This window comes from Hyla sarda, chromosome 4, assembly GCF_029499605.1.
Source record: "Hyla sarda isolate aHylSar1 chromosome 4, aHylSar1.hap1, whole genome shotgun sequence".
NCBI classification, from domain to species: domain Eukaryota; kingdom Metazoa; phylum Chordata; class Amphibia; order Anura; family Hylidae; genus Hyla; species Hyla sarda.
Genome location: NC_079192.1, coordinates 144896337 through 144913965, shown reverse-complemented (window position 1 = coordinate 144913965; position 17629 = coordinate 144896337). Strand labels below are relative to the sequence as shown.

Below are 17629 nucleotides of genomic sequence, written 5' to 3'. Positions count from 1 at the left end.
TAAATGGTTTTTTGTACCCTTCTCCACACAATTCTGTCTCTGGAAAAATGTTGTTGCCTTTTCACTGAATGATTTATTTTTTATTTTTATAGGAGTGGAGACCGTTTTATTGAAGAGAAGACTCTTCTGTTGGCTGTCCGTTCATTTGTTTTCTTTTCTCAGTTAAGCGCCTGGTTAAGTGTTTCTCATGGAGCTGTACCCCGCAACATTATCTACAGGTAAGCTGGCTTCTCAGTAAAAAGTGAGAATACATTTTAGAACACTTTATTGCATCTGTATACCCTTTCTAAAAGGCAGACAACTTATTTAGTATAAGGTTTCCCCTCCCAGGCCCCCTCTAGATGTGAGACTACTCACTATGTAAGCAGGTTCCTAAGCTTTTCAGACCAGAAGGCCACAGTTTGAATGGTGGGAAACAATGTACTGATTCAGACTGATTACACAGAGCTGTGGATTGACTAAGCCAGACATCCACTTAAATGTGTAATATTTAGTTCCCTTATTTACTTGGTTTAGTGATGTGGAGCTGGTAGAATGCACAGACTTTAAAATACAAACATTGTTCATAACATCTTATGATTTTAGAAGTCCTGGGATTATTTACATGATGGGGGTGGCAAGTTGTCACAAAATCTTAGCTTGAAATGTGACATAAAGTTGCTATCAAACCTATGGCAGACCTGTTTGCAGGAAGTTGTGGTTTTCTCCTTTTTGCTTTGCTCAACAGCTTAAGCAACTGCCTTATCTTAACTTGCACATGGCAACTTCACATGCCACTTATGGTCTAACAGATATACCTTTGATTAAAATCCGAAATAAGGATCAAGACTCTCAAGCCTTGATGATATTTATCAATGCTTCATAGGAAAACAATGTTCTCCCTTTCTGACTGAAAAGCAACTACAATTGCATAAATGTCAGCCTTTGATATGTTAGAATAAACTCAAATAAGTCAAAGGGGTATTCCGGGGACCGAAAATATTTTATCAGTTATCCCACTGGATGTAGCTTAGTCATTTTTTATTAACATACTTCCATTTATTTAAGCCCTACTGATTCAGTCTTATAGTACAATAGTTGAGCAGTTGCGCATAGCAACCAATCAGATTGCTTTTATGTTTTTAGAGGCATTTTTAAAAATGAAGCATTCTGGTTGCTAAGGGTAACTGCTCTACTTTTTCTCTGTGCGGGTTTCCATAACGCTCTCCCCTTTTGTCTCTCTTGTGTGTCTCTTCTACAGAATAAGTGCAGCTGATGGTGAGCTACAATGGAATTTTACTCATCCACCCACTGAACATGTGTTTCCTGTCCCCAATGTGTCTCATAACGTGGCCTTGAAAGTCAGTGTCCAGTCTCTGCCTAGACAATCCAGTTATCCAGTGTTGAACTGTAGCATCCACAGTAATCTTGGCTTATATGAAAAGAAGTTTTTGTCACATGAGCAAATTGGTCCTCCACCTCGAGAGCATCAGGAGAGCAGCCAGCAAAGTGCACCCAGTTTTCAGCATACATGTAGCAAGCAGACATGGACTGTTGGATCTGATGGACTACTGCAGGCTAAAACAAGTCTTAGCATGAATCTCATGCTCCCTGGTAAAAATGTAAAGTTAATTTCTGGATGTGGCAATAGCTGTGACGTTGGAACATCACCATCTAAGATTCATTGTTTCAGTATAAGTGATCCTAAAACAGCCCTACAAGGATCGCCTGTAAGAAACTTCAAATCGCTATCTTTGGTTGACACGCCCAACAACTCCCCTGTACACCAACAGACAGAGACCAATCCTTTAATAGGCTCCCTAATTCAGGAACGCCAGGAAGTCATAGCAAGAATAGCACAACACTTGCTTCAGTGTGATCAGACAACATCACACATAACAACTCGTTCCTTCAAAATGCACGACCCCACCCCCATGAGCTGCAAAATATTAAGAAACCCATGTGAAGACGAAAACTTCAACAAGATTGAAACACCTGTCATGTGTGCTCCTATTTCAGATCTGACTCTAACCCCTGAAAATGGTGACCGAAAACAAAAAGCTGCTTTAGACACACCCATAACTTCCTCCCGACCTTGTCCTGATGGTAGAACTTCACCAAAACCACAAGCTAGGCGGAAACTCATTTTAGTTCAAGCCCATGAACCTGTTTTAGACACATTTCAACATTCAGTAAACAAATACACCCCACCAGCTTTCTCATTGTCCAGTAAGGAAAATATTTTTATGGCTCCTGATAGAGGAGACTTAAAGTACAGTGAACAGAATGAAAAGTACATCAGTAAAGGAACACTTCATCATCTCTCCAGTCATAGCACCTTGAACGTCTGTTCTGCCAACAGGCAAACCAGCTCTGCTGAAAGTAGAAGTAGCGACAGTGTCCATCTTGATAATCGCAAAAACTGTTCACGAAATGTTGTGGCATTTAAAACCTGTGGTGTTCCGCAGACACTAGAGCCTAAATGTACGGAAAGTAACACGAGGAAAGCACATGGGTCTGATCATAGCAACCAACTTCACAGCATTGAAAACTACGTTACAAAAGATAGAGACAGTCAGAAAGCTAAAGAGACCCAAGAGAAGCAGAAGACTGCTCATGATGAGAATGAGGATCCAACCAAATGTGACTGTGGTGCACAAGAACAGGGGAAAGCCATTGAAAATTGTCTGAGCTGTGAGAGGCTGAAGAATACAGACCAAACAGTACGTATATACACATACAGAATTTTTTCCTAGAATGGTTATCAAAAAAATGCACTTTGATAGAATATAGTAAGTATATTCTTCCGCAGTCAGATCTTTCAGTCTCCACTGTGCTTATGTTCTTCCTCCTTCCGATGTGGTATAGTTGCTGCAGGAACTTCCTGTGGGGCACAAAACCTTACTGGAAGGAAAAAGAACCTGACCGCAGCAGGGACCAGAAGATCTGAAAGCAGGAGCAGCAGAGGAGGCAAGCACAGTCATGGCCGTAAATGTTAGCATCCCTGAAATTTTTCAAGAAAATGAAGTATTTCTCACAGAAAAGGATTGCAGGAACACATGTTTCGCGATACAGATGTTTATTACCTTTGTTTGTATTAGAACTAAACCAAAAAAAGGAAGGAAAAAAATGCTAATTGGACATAATGTCACACCAAACTCCAAAAATGTGCTGGACAAAATTATTGGCACCCTTAACTTAAAGGGGTATTCCAGGCCAAAACTTTTTTATATATCAACTGGCTCCGGATAGTTAAACAGATATGTAAATTACTTCTATTAAAAAAATCTTAATCCTTCCAATAGTTATTAGCTTCTGAAGTTGAGTTGTAGTTTTCTTTCTAACTGCTCTCTGATGACTCACGTCCCGGGAGCTGTGCAGTTCCTATGGGGATATTCTCCCATCATGCACAGCTCCAGGGACGTGACATAATCATTGAGAAGTTAGACAGAAATCTTCAGAAGCTAATAACTATTGGAAGGATTAAGATTTTTTAATAGAAGTAATTTGCAAATATGTTTAACTTTCCGGAGCCAGTTGATATATATATTTAAAAAAAAGGTTTTGCCTGGAATACCCCTTTTAATATCTGGTTGCGCACCCTTTGGAAAAAATAACTGAAATCAGTGGCTTCCTATAACCATCAATAAGCTTCTTGCACCTCTCAGCCGGAATGTTGGACCACTCTTCCTTTGCAAACTGCTCCAGGTCTCTCTTATTGGAAGGGCACCTTTTCCCAACAGCAATTTTAAAATCTCTCCACAGGTGTTCAATGGGATTTAGATATGGACTTTAAACCCAGCTTTCTGACACTGGGCTGTACAGTGTGACCCAAAATCCGTTGGTAATCCTCAGATTTCATGATGCCTTGCACACATTCAAGGCACCCAGTGCCAGAGGCAGCAAAACAACCCCAAAACATCAGTGAACCACCACCATATTTCACTGTAGGTAATGTGTTCTTTGTAGTCCTCATTCCATTTTTGGTAAACAGTAGAATGATGTGCTTTACCATAAAGCTCTATCTTGGTCTCATCTGTCCACAAGACATTTTCCCAGAAGATTTTGGTTTACTCAAATTCATTTTGGCAAAATGTAGTCTTGCTTTTTATGTTTCTGTGTCAGCAGTGGGATCCTCCTGAGTCTCCTGCCATAGCGTTTCATTTCAATTAAATGTTGATGGATAGTTCAAGTTATCCTGCAGGCTCAGGGAGCGTCAGTGTGAATATCTTTGGAACTTGTTTGGGGCTGCTTATCCACCATCTGGACTATTCTGTGTTGACACCTTTCATAAATTTTTCTCTTCTGTCCTCGCCAAGGGAGATTAGCTACAGTTCCATGGGTTGCAAACTTCTTGATAATGTTGCGCACTGTGGACAAAGGCAAATCTAGATCTTTTGCGATGGACTTGTTACTTTGAGATTGTTAATATTTTTCCACATTTTGCTTCTGAAGTCCTCAGACAGTTCTCTTCTCCTTTTTCTGTTGTCCATGCTTAGTGTGGCACACACAGACACACAATGCAAAGACTAAGTGAACTTCTCTCCTTTTTCTCTGCTTTCAGGTGTTATTTTTATATTGCTCACACCTGTTACTTGCCCCAGGTGAGTTTAAAGAGGCATCACATGCTTGAAACAATCTTATTTTTCCACAATTTTGAAAGGGTGCCAATAATTTTGTACAGCCCATTTTTTGAGTTTGGTGTGACATTATGCAAAATTAGCTTTTTTTCCTCCCTTTTTTTGGTTTAGTTCCAATATACACACAAAGGGAATAAACATGTGTATAGCTATATGTGTTACTGCAATCCTTTTCTGAGAAATACTTCATTTTGTAGAAAAATGTCGGTGGTACCAACACTTACGGCCATGACTGTATGTATGTTTGTTTGTTTTTTCTTTCCCCCCCCCCATTGTGCACTGGCTGTCTCATAATAATCCTGCAGCTTGGAAAAGGCTTTTTAGACAAATTACTGTCGTGCAACTACGTCTCCTAATGCAAAATTATATTCAGAGGGGAGAATGGCGCAGAAATCTCTGAAATCCCACAAGGCATCGTTTTCACCAAATGTAAAATGTGTATCATTTTGAAAAATCATGGACAATGCTGTACAAATGTTACTTTTAGGAAAACTGACCAGAGCATAAGGTATGCTGGAAAGGGATTGCCCGGTAAAATGTTTTATTTCACTCTTTCCGCACTTCTTCTTAGACTCCTGTATCAGGGCAGGGCCTCCGCAGATCTTAGGTGTCCCAGAGCTGTAGATGTGATGCCATAGAGCCCCTAACCAATCACAGACCACAGTGGTGTTCCACCTTTTGTGAGCGATTGGGTGAGTGGCACTGTCAGTTACCACAGCTGTAGATGCTACGCCGTGCAGCTCAAGGAAAACCAGTGTCACTGGTTACAGACAGGGCGCCCTGATACTATTGGCTACGAGGAAGGGGACTTAAAGGGGTACTCCGGCACTGGACATCTTATCCCCTTATCCAAAGGGATAAGGCATAAGATGTCTGATCACGGGGTCCCACCGCTGGGAACCCCCGCGATTTTCCTGCAGCACCCTGTGTCATTTGCTGCACAGATCAAACTTTGCTCCATGCCTGGTGATGGGCGCTACAGGGGACGGAGTATCGTGATGTCACGACTTTGCCCCCTCCCATAGACTTGCTTAGAGGGAATGGGCCGTGACTTCACGAGGAGGCAGGGCCATTGCGTCACGATTCTCCGGCCCCTGTATTGCCCATCATCAGGCACGGAGCGAAGTTCCCTCCATGCAGCAGAGGACACATGCTGCAGGAGAGATCGCGGGGGTTTCCAGCGGCAGGACCCCGCAATCTTATCCTCTATCCTTTGGATAGGGGATAAGATGTATATTGGCGGAGTACCCCTTTAAAGCTATTATTTTATTGGGCAGCCTGGATGCAATAGTGAAATGGAAAATTTCTCTGGACAACCCCCTTTAAGGGTTTAATTTCTGTAGCTTTGCATCAGATAGTTAAAGGGCAGTTGCACCATCACAGCTTTGATTTAGGTCCTATAATTTATTTTAAATGCTATGTGTTTGTGTCTACAGCTCCCTATGGTAACAGATTACAGATTTTATGCAGTCTTATCCTGAAGTTATATTGCCATCTAGCTGACCCCGACTTTCTACTAATATAGCATTTGTAAGCTAGCAAGAATTTGGGAACAGATAGATCCGGTCACACTCTGTTTCTTGTCTGATACCATGGACACACAAAGGTCTGAATAGGACCTTTACTTCCCACAGTGACTGGACTTCTCCAATGGACTCCACCAGAACATGTTCAGTCTTTTTGCAGAAACCAATTTGTTTCATAAGTTCTGTACTGTTAGCTGAGCAGCAGAATTCTATTGAGATTGATGGCAGTCTTCTCCACAAGGAAATACTGCATGGACGTTCCGTTTTTAAAGGGGTACTTGAGTGGAAAACTTTTTTTTTTTTTTTTTTTATCAACTGGCGCCACAAAATTAAACAAATTTGTAAATTACTTTATATTTAAAAATCTTAATCTTTCCAGCACTTATCAGCTGCAGAGGAAGTTTTCTTTATTGAGTTCTTTCCTGTCTGACCACATTGCTCTCTGCTGACACCTCTGTCTGTATCAGGAACTGTCCAGAGCAGGAGAGGTTTGCTATGGAAAAATGCTTCTACTCTGGACAGTTCCTGACATGGACAGAGGTGTCAGCAGAGAGCACAGTGGTCAGACTGGAAAGAATTCCAGAAAGAAATACAACTTCCTCTGTAGTATACAGCATCTGAGAAGTCCTGGAAGGATTAAGATTTTTAAATAGAAGTAAATGTTGAACTTTCTGGCACCAGTAGATTAAAAAAAAAAAAAAAAAAAAAAGTTTTCCACCGGAGTACCACTTTAATACCACAATAAGTCAGAATTAGCATGGGAGAAAATGTGCGCAATGTCCGCCCAGAAAACGGGCAGACATTTTGCACATTTGAATAATCTGGCGGGTGCTGGGACCGCTTGGAAATGTGCGGTCAAGTAATATCTGAGCAGAATCAACAGAAAGAATTGAAGTCTTATTCTTTCTTTAGAAACTGCAATCATGAATTCTGCAGAAGAAACATGTAGCATAAGTCAACTGACAGCCAGGGGGGTTCACAAGCTTCCCCCCCCAAAGGAATTGTCTTTTTGGGATGACCCCTTTTAACATATTTGCATGGCGTTGGATAATCTTCTATGTAGTGGTTACCCCAGGAAACTAAAGATTCTTTCCCTTTTACATCATAGGTTTCATTATGAGCCTTTGTCCAGGATTTTTAAGATAATCTGTGATGGTGGTCTTTTGTCTGGTAAAATGCTAGACTGATAGATGGCAGACCTTATTGACTTAGCGTTTGTTGGATTTCCAAGCCTTATTGATGTTTGCATGCAAGGGATCTGGCATTGCCTTTTTTTCTATGACTCAACAGAAAACTTGACAATTGTGCATATGTGAACCTATAAGAATTATAACCGCAAAAAGGTGGAGCTCCACATAGAAATGTACCTTATTACCATGTATACTGTGATGCACACTACCCTATGTGCCAATACTGTAATAGAAATACAAATAGACAAACGTGACCCTAGCCTTACATGCAAAAACACTTGGCTGTGTAAAAGGTCTTTACACATTAGATGGAGTATACACACTTTACAGAGGGTATTTATTTGTGTATGCTAAAGGGTTTCTTCCACAATAAACACTTATTCCCCTAGAGGATGCTGTACTAAAACTTCCACTAGTTACTAGAATGGGCATCCCAAGCTCAGCCGCTTCAAAGTTTTTGTAGGACTTATGGAGACGGCTACGTAGATCACTCTTCTTTTGTTTATATCCGCCTCGTAGCCATAGGCTGAAATATTGCTCCATTCAGTCTTAGGCTGCATTCACACCATGTTTTTGCAATACAGTTCCCGTATCAGGTTTTGGACTAAACTGTATCAAAACGTGTGTACAAATTTTAACTCTTATACGGTTTTTCACCCGGACCAAAAACTATTGTAGGCTACGGTTTTGGGTACAGGGAAAAAAAACTGACAAAACCGCACAAGACTCGAAACGGATGTAACCAGATGCCCTGTTTGGCATACGATTTTCAATGAAAAGTCAATGCATATGGTTCCGTACGTATACGGGAACTGTATTGCAAAAACATGATGTGAATGCTCCCTCATCATAACGGCCCAATCCAATGTTTGGATAGATGGTAATTGTCCATTGTAGGAAATAGAATGATACGAATTATATTATTAATTTCTTTGTAAAGTGGTATGGAAAAATAGATTCAGACATTACATAGTGACACCCTAACAATTTTAACAGCGTACTGTGTAAAACTTAGAATACAGACAGGTAAAGGTAATATTTCCTGTGCTCTGTCCAACTTATGAATTATGCACTGTTAGGATACAGGTTTACAAATCTGAAACCTTTTTGTTTTGTCATTATCTATTATACTGCAGTGTGGTGTATACTATATGACATGCTGTCTTGTTTGTTCCCAGAAGTCTGTACCTCTGCGACCTTCTAATGTTTGGAAGAAAAAGGGTTTTCACTCTCTCGATGGGATCTCTACCAAGGCATTTCACCCCTGCACAGGTTTACCTTTACTTTCCAGTCCAGTAAGTCTTGGGTTTTGCTTATTTTTTACTTCAATTTTTTTTGCACCAAAACCTTTGGAGCTTAAGTAGTGGATTGTGTCTCCATTGGTAGAAAGAAATCTGTTCTACAAACAGAGTAACATCCTAGAGAGAATCTGTATATGAACCAAGGATTGAGGCACATGGATCCGGCTTTGATATGTCGAATCCTGAACCGCTGATAGTTACAGACTGTGTTTTTAGGGCAAGTTTACAAATTTAGGCAGTATGCAAGGAAATTGGCGTGCATTCCGTCTAATTCAGACTCCCGTTTAAAACTTCCAATGAGGATCCAAATTCTGCCGAAAGAATAAACATGTCTAGTCTTACGGAATCCATGAGTAAAATCTCATGAAGTAAATGGGACTTTAAACTTCCAGCGCGGATATTTTCCTTGCCATATTTTCAGTGTGAACATATCCTTATAGTCTAAAGAGAGAGCTGTATTTAGTAAATATATTCTGTGTGCGCTGTAGTCGTAAATGTCTAGTTAAGAGGTATTTTGTCACTTGCCAAAACATATTAAATTTATGTGCAGAATTGTCCTTTCACTTAATCTATATTAAAACCCATAATGTAACAGTCTTCCTTTATCTAAGGCATCCAGCCAGATAGGAATGTACACAGAGGCAATAAGCCTGTCCAGTATGTTTTATGAAATGTAGAAATGTATTGTCCTTCTATCAGGTGAGCAGGGCCTGGATGGCTTGTTCTTCAGTGTACATAGTGGGCACTTGGCTTAACACATCATATTAACAATGCTTTGTTAGCCAGCGCCCGTGTCTTCTCTTCAATGTGCCTTCTGCTTAAAGGGGTACTCCGCTGCTCAGCGTTTGGAACAAACTGTTCCGAACGCTGGAGCAGGGAGCTCGTGATGTCATAGCCCCGCCCAATCATGACGTCATGCCCCGACCCTCAATGCTAGCCTATGGGAGGGGGCGTGATGGCTGTCACACCCCTTCCCATAGACTTACATTGAGGGGGCGGGGTGTGATGTCATGAGGGGGTGGGGCTAAGATGTCACAAGCTCCCGACTCCAGCGTTTGGAACAGTTTGTTCCAAACGCTGAGCAGCAGAGTACCCCTTTAAGGTCTGCCAGATAAAAGAATATGTTTGTTTTACCCAGGTACCACAAAGAAAGACACAGTCAGGGTATTTTGATCTGGACACTTCCTTACTGCAGTTTAAAGGTTTATCCACAAAGAGGTATTTATTTATTTAGTTATTTTCAACCTTTACTTGCTTGTACATGTTATGTTCATTCTGCTGACTAGATTCAGCTATGTTATTATATAATATAGAAGGGCTAAGAACTCCTCGTCGCTGAAAGAGGTCTGTTACACTTCAGGGATCTGATTTAGAGAATGCAATGCTACCTGCTCTCAAGGCTTTACAGATCCATATAAGAAATCTTATGAAAATGGGATAGTCTGCATACAACATTCAATAAATCAACAGTATATTATAGAATAGATGAAACCTATATCACGGCCAGTCCCCTTAATGCAAGTCTATGGCAGGGGGCGTGACAACCACCACGCCCCTCCCATAGACTTGTATTGAAAGGGGCGTGCTGTGAAGTAACGATGCTCCGGCTCCTGTATTGCGCGTCATTACGTGCAGTGCGAACTCGCTCTGTGCTGTAATGATAGCGCAGTGCCGCAGCGGGGATCCCGGGGATCCCCAGCAGCGGGACCGCGGCAATCTGACATCTTATCCCCTTTAAGCCTTATAACCTTCACTGTACTTCGTATGCCAGACCCTTTTGGTTAAAATCCCTACTTTAAGTTATTGTTTGTTTTTATGCATTTACTGTACATGTTAATGTTGATCTGTCCTTTTTTACTCTGACCAGACGTCACTGTGAGAAAACAGAGAATGGTGTAGAGTGCACAGACAGACAGCTTAGTTGCAGTGCTCCACCTGCTCCTTGTCTGAGCCTTCTTGGAAACTTTGAGGTATGTATTTTATTTAACTGTACTCATCATTATGCAACTTATTGGCTAGCCTTAGAGGATGCCTAATAAGCTGAATATGTCATTTTAACTATGAAACATTTGCTTGTTGATTTATTATAGTCTCATTGGGTACTATTTTAATGGTATGTTACTTTTATAGATGTTGAGTTGTCTCCCTACAATAACCACAAGGCTATTAAAGTGTCCGTTCCCTTTACCTGTCTTCTCTGAATCCTTTTCAGGAGTCGGTCCTGAATTATCGATTAGAACCTCTAGGCACAGTTGAAGGTTTTACAGCAGATGTTGGAGCAAGTGGAGTATTCTGTCCAACCCACATGACGTTGCCTGTTAGAGTTTCTTTCTTCAGTGTTTCAGAGGATAATGCTCCTTCCCCTTACATGGTAAGATAGGAAAATGTGCCTATATAGATTTTACTACACCTAAAGGGGTACTCTGGGGAACTAAACCCATAGTTAATCCTTTCCCTCTCATCAACATATTTAGTTGTCTGAATATTATTCATTAGCTATACAGAGCAGTTTCCCCTCTTTGGTTGTCACTTACATGCATGAAGTGAGGGAATTACATCATCCAGGCGGCCATCCTATCTCTGTCAAAATCCCTCTCTGAAAGTAGCCCCCACCCTCCTGAGACAAAGACTATGTGGTTTCTGCCCTGCACTGATGAGTCATGCTCCTTTTAGTGTTGAGAACTGGTAGGTGTGTGTGGCCTCAACAAATCAGATACTGAACCTCTCTCTGCTTCTCAGACCAGTAGGGTGTGGAGTGAGCTGGCTGGCAGAGCAGAGCTGCAGTGATTACTGGGAGATGTAGGCAAGGAGAGAGAAGGATGGCAAATATCAAGCAGCCAGAAAAGACAACAGAGGCCACAGGAGCCATGCATATCAGGCAGGATGGTTTATAGGGAACATATCCAGGTAGTGTGGTGGCTTTGGAGCTCAATTTTTTTATATATACTTCCCTGAAGTACCCCTTTTTAAAAGCATATTTTGTCTAAAACTAAAAGTATTTTCACTGTTGACTTTTGCTCCATGATGCATAGAAATAAAAACTCATGTAAACTTGGAATATCCAAATGTAGAAATTAGTGTTGTGTGTTTTCTTTTCTTTTTTTTTTGTTGTATGGAAAACATATATGTAGATTAAAAACTTAAAACTTAGAGAACATCCTTTCTCTGGGGCAGAAAAGACATTCCCAAGAATACAAACATGGCCCAAATTGTCAATAATCTTGTAATTGTCAAAAGTATATTCTTCAATAAGGAAACATTGAGGTCTAGTCACCATGGAGCCCTAGCCATCTAGTTCCATTTTGTTAGCTGGATTAAGATCAGGGTTCAAGTCCTGCAGGAATGCGTGGGAACTAAGTTCCTGCACTTTTTCCACAGCAGGGACACAGTTCCCATTAGCAGGAGTTCTGCGGGACCAGCCCTTTAGTGGAAATCTTGGGTGAGTTCCTGCACTTTTTTTCCCGGGACTTGACCCCTGATTAAGATGTCATGTGAAATAAGATGTCCTTACGCAGACCTGGTTTTACTGGTCCGCTCTTCAGGAAATGTCTGAATATCTTGCTTTATTGCACGACTGAGTTACTTCCCCCTGGTTCCCTGAGGTGCCACCATCTTTTCTTCCCCTTCCCCTGTTGAAGTTGTGACTGTCACCCTTATTTTGTGTGTGTCTCGTGTTGTCCTCCGTGATCCTAGGTGTTTCCCTTTCACTTCTTATCGGTTTCCCTCTCCCCTCGTCTATTTTTCTTCCTCTCTTTTCTGAATTCTCCCCCTTTTTTTTATTACACGTTTTTGGTACTTGTGCCCTGATAGGGAGCTCCTTTTGTGTTGGCTGCTTAGTGTAGACCGGCCTGGCCTCACAGACAGGCATGTCCCCTTGCTCTTTATTACTGTTAAAGAGTACCTAAAGTAACTCAGATTATATCCACTAACTACTCCGAACACTCCTCCTGCCCTACAAAAAAGCTCTGTATCATACCTATCCCCTTGTTCATTGTGTGAGCTCCTGGCAGGAGAAAGTGGTCGTTCCCCAGCAGTGACTTGCCATGCCCCACACACACTCCCTGAATTTGGACTTCTGCAAGTCCGGGTGGAAACCAAATTTACTGTTTGGGAACAGAAGCCACATAGTGGCCATTTCAATCATATTAAATAGCAAAGTGTCTTATAATAACATAAGGAACAATATATTAAAAGTTTAGTTTAGTGACAGATACTCTTTAATAGATCTGTGTTTGATTCCCTCTATGTAGGGAGATTTTGTTACATGTTTATATTGAAAACTGGTGATTTATTTATTTATTTTTTATTAAAGAAAAACTGTCCTTATGATTTGTAGACTATTATGTTAGTTTTTATTATTAATAATATTTTTATATAATAGGGTAACATTACACTGGAATCTCTTGGCAAAAGGGGATATCGCATACCTCCTTCTGGAACTATTCAAGTGGTATGTTCAATTATCTGTTTTCTGATCTCTAAAACTGTGCAAAACTACCAGTTAGTACTGCAGTGACCACCAGCAGGATGAGTTGATGAGGGGGGCCTTCCTGTTAACCAAACTTCTGCCAAAGGCCTGTAAAGGGTTTACCTAGTGGGCACTTACTATACATCCCCTCCCAAACTGCAATAGCTGCCCTTTTCACAGACTTTGAAGCCTGGCAGGTTTTCCCTTACACCATGTCGTCCAGAGACTGACTTGTCATTGAGCTTTGTGGCTTTACAAAAGATTATACAGAATGTTATAAAAAGTGCAGGAGACAGTATCCAGTGTCCATGAAACATCACTACCTTAAAGGAGATCTGCAGTGTAAGACACTTATACCCTATCTGCAGGACAGAATAAAAATGGTACTGATAAAAACTACAGATCAGTGCGCAAAAAAATTAGCCCTTATATAGGCCCGTATGCGGGAAAAAATGAAAGTTAAAGGGGTCAGAAGATGACCATTTTAAACATACTAATTTTGGTGCATGTAGTTTATAATTTTTTTTTTTTTTTAAGTAGTAAAATAAAATAAAACCTACATAAATTGGGTATCCTTGTAACCGTATGGACCTACAGAATAAAGATAAGGTGTCATTTTTACTGAAAATTTTACTTTGTAGAAATGGAAGCCCCCAAAATTTACAGAATGGGAGTTTTATTTTCAATTTCACCCCACAAGTATTTTTTGGTTTTGCCGTAGATTTTGTTATTAAATGTTGCAATTACAAATATGGGTTTGTAGGTGCAAAACTTAAAGAGTTTTGTTTTTTCCTACTCCACTTCTAAAAATCATAAGTGCAAAAACGAAAATTGTCCAGGTCCTTAAAGTCAAAATGGGCTTGGTCCTTTTAAGGGGTTAAAGGGTTTATCTAGTGGGAGAGGGTTTTATTTTTATTATTTTCTTTCCCCCCCCTAACTATGCCCATTGTGTGGAATATAAAAATAAACTTCTACTTACCTCTAGCAGTGCCTCCGGTGTCCGGTTTCAGTCCCTGTCTTTGATCCTCTTTCTGAGCTATAGCATGACTGTTGTCGCTGGGAAGCACCTGGGCCCAATGTGTCTGCCACTCAGCAAATCTCTTGCCCAGGTGGGACATCTAGTGGGCAGCGCAATTTGCCGAGCTGCAGTATGACACACTAGGCCCAGGGGCCTCCCAGTGAAAACACATCCCACTGCAGATTAAAAAGTTGATCACATCAAGGGACCAGAGCAGGACGCTGGAGGTGAGTAAGAAGTCTCTGTAATTCTTTGTATTAAATTCACCTATTCTTCTCTTTGCACTTCAGACCTTATTTAATCCAAACAAGACTGTGGTGAAGATGTTTGTGGTGAAATATGACTTGCAAAAAATGCCACCCAATCACCAGACATTCCTGCGACAGAGAACGTTTTCTGTTCCTGGGAAACGAGATAAGAAAGTAACAGTCCCTGAGAACATCATGAAGACAGAAGAGCGGACACTGCGCTACCTCATCCACCTGAGGTAATCCCATATCCATCTACAGTATAGAATTACACTATAAATGTATTCAATCAGTTTATCTGTCTGAAAATATAACTTTATATTTTAATTTTTTTTTATTTATACTGCCCTATTACAGATAATAAAAACACACAAAACCAAAAGAATTACTATTTTCAAACTTATAAATGTTGATACATTCCAATGCAGTCTGACTATAAACATCTAGCCAGCAAATTACGTCCTTGCAGAGTGATGGAGCAGCATGTGACAGCCAGGCTTTCTAGAAAGAGCCAAGGACTTTGTTATGCCTTTCCTGCTTTCCCCAATATACACAGTCCTCAATGAGGAGAGTCGAAATTCTGCAATTAAATAAAGGAATTATTGTGAAAATGTCCCAAAAAGGTCTAATATGACTTTATGGGGTACATAATATGTGAAATAACATAATTTAATACATTTACTACACCCACAATATTAAGAAATAAGTTAACTAAAATAAAAATTTATATAAAAAAAAAAGCCTGATGCGGCAAAATTTTTTTTTTTTTTTTAAGTATTTGAATAACTAATAAAGAGGAAGCTGTATATCTTTCGAATCTGTTTGTAATAAATAAAAAAAAAATAATAATAAATCTGGAAGCGGTTAAAAGTGTTGTCACAAAATTAACACATATCTAAAGGATAGACAATATATGATCACAGGGGACTGCACCCCCACTGATCTTGGGATCAGATGTGCTGTGTTCCCTTTTTTAAACGGGATCACAGTCAAGCATGCACTCAAATGTATGTGACCGATGGAGAAAGCGAAGTGTACAAGGCTGTCTATCCCATATACTTAAATACTGCAGTTTATTAACCCCTTAATGACGCAGGATATAAATGTACGTCCTGGTGCGGTGGTACTTAAAGCAGCATGACGTACATTTATGTCCTGTACATGACTGCGAGCATCAGAGCGATGCTAGAGTCATGTGCGGCAGTTCCCGGCTGCTGATAGCAGCCAGTGACTCGCCGGTAATGGCCGACATCCGCGATCGTGCGGATGTCTGCCATTAACCCCTCAGATGCCGTGAATAATACAGATCACGACATCTGCGGGAGTGCGGTCAGAAAAATGCATGCTGCTGCGGCGGCGGCGATCCCGTTCATCTGTAATCTGTTCATCTATGCATAGCACTGAACAGTATTAGCAATCAAATGATTGCTATAAATTGTCCCCTAAGGGGACATAAGTTTAAAAATAAAAGTAAAAATTTTTTGAAAGAACCCTTCCCCCAATAAAAATTTAAATTTTCACTTTTTCCCAATTTTACCCCCAAAAAGTGTTAAAAAAATAAATAAAAATACATTTATTTAATAAAAATGTTTGGTATCGCTGCGTGCGTAAATATCCAAACTATTAAAATATAATATTAATTATCCCGTATGGTGAACGTCGTGAACGTAAAAAAAGTCCAAAATTGCTGCTTTTTTTTTTTATAACATTTTATTTTAGTCCCCAAAAATTTTTATAAAAAATGTATTAAAAGTTTTTTATATATGTAAACGTGGTGCAAAAAAGGAGCCCTCATACTCCCGCTTATAGAGAAAAATGAAGAAGTTATAGGTGAGCAAAATAGAGGGATTGTAAACGCACAAATTTTGTTAAAAAGTTAGCGATTTTTTTTTTATTTTTTATATTTTTTTTTTTAGTGGTACAATAATAGAAAAGTATGTAAGCATTGGTATCCTTTCAATCGTATTGACCCGCAGAATAAAAAAAATTTATATTTTACCGTATAAAATAGTGTACAGCATGAAACCGAAACCTTCCAAAATTTAGCAAAATTGCTGTTTTCTTATCAATTTCCCCACACAAATAGTATTTTGTTTGGTTGCGCCATACATTTTATGTTAAAATGAGTAATGTCATTACAAAGGACAACTGGTCATGCAAAAAACAAGCCCTCATACTAGTCTGTGGATGAAAATATAAAAAAAGTTATGATTTTTAAAAGGCAAGGAGGAGGAAACTAAAATAAAATTTTCTGAGTCCTTAAGGCCCAAATGGGTTGAGTCCTTAAGGGGTTAAGGAGCATGACTTATACAGTGTTACTAACTAGAGCAGCAGCATCCTAGAAAAAAGAAGAAATTAAGGTGCGCCCTCGTGAAGAATGTATGATAATGGGACAGATGTGTTAACACAGCCTCTTACCGGATCGTGTTCCACTAAGAGTGCAACATCTCGTGAGACATGTAGAATCCCAAGTCAAGATCAGCTGTCTTGTCAACCCTGGTCCGCTGAGTCCAGTGGACAAGGTAAATCAAATTCCCTGTGTGTTGGGAAAACCGACCAGTACAAGGTGCTTCCTCTCATGTTGATAGATCTCTAAAATAAGATGGAGTTAATAAAAAATATGTATTGAGCAAAAGGCTACAGCTTTCAAATTTAAAAATGAATTCTCTTCATCAGGCCTAGTAGAACTGTGGTTTACAAAGAGTGAGTATATAACAGTAAATACTTAAAGGGGTAGTCCAGTGGTGAAAAACTTATCCCCTATCCTAAGGATAGGGGATAAGTTTGAGATCGCGGGGGGTCCGACCGCTGGGGCCCCGTGCGATCTCTCTGTACGGGGCCCCGGCTCTCCGCCGAGATAGCGGGTGTCGACCCCCGCACGAGGCGGCGGCCGACACGCCCCCTCAATACATCTCAATGGCAGAGCCGGAGATTGCCGAAGGCAGCGCTTCAGCTTTGCCATAGAGTTGTATTGAGGGGGCGTGTCGGCCGCCGCCTCGTGCGGAGGTCGACACGCCCCCTTCCCGCGGGCTGTTGGGGCTCCGTACAGGAGATCACAGGGGGCCCCAGGGGTCGGACCCCCCGCGATCTGCAACTTATCCCCTATCCTTAGGATAGGGGATAAGTTGCTCACCACTGAGTCACCACTGGACTACTCCTTTAATCACTGGTTCACACCACAAACATTGACATCCGATTGTCATATGATGTAATCAAATCCGTAACTACTCATTAGTAGTAAAATATAATAAAATAGAGC

The 17629-nt window shown here is 40.5% G+C and overlaps 1 protein-coding gene across 3 annotated transcripts in view; it reads left to right on the top strand.

Annotated features, from left to right (window-relative positions):
* The window catches only part of LOC130368539 (atos homolog protein A-like), a 62201-nt gene that overhangs the window by 42019 nt on the left and 2553 nt on the right, over positions 1 to 17629 (top strand). For 2 of the 3 annotated variants that reach the window (XM_056572333.1, XM_056572331.1), the window contains exons 4-11: positions 93 to 218; positions 1241 to 2702; positions 8514 to 8630; positions 9775 to 9854; positions 10504 to 10606; positions 10849 to 11007; positions 13018 to 13086; positions 14413 to 14609. In XM_056572333.1, coding sequence (XP_056428308.1) covers positions 93 to 218; positions 1241 to 2702; positions 8514 to 8630; positions 9775 to 9854; positions 10504 to 10606; positions 10849 to 11007; positions 13018 to 13086; positions 14413 to 14609 — 2313 coding nt within the window. The remainder of the gene's footprint in view (positions 1 to 92; positions 219 to 1240; positions 2703 to 8513; positions 8631 to 9774; positions 9855 to 10503; positions 10607 to 10848; positions 11008 to 13017; positions 13087 to 14412; positions 14610 to 17629) is intronic. The other variant, XM_056572332.1, reaches the window with a different exon arrangement.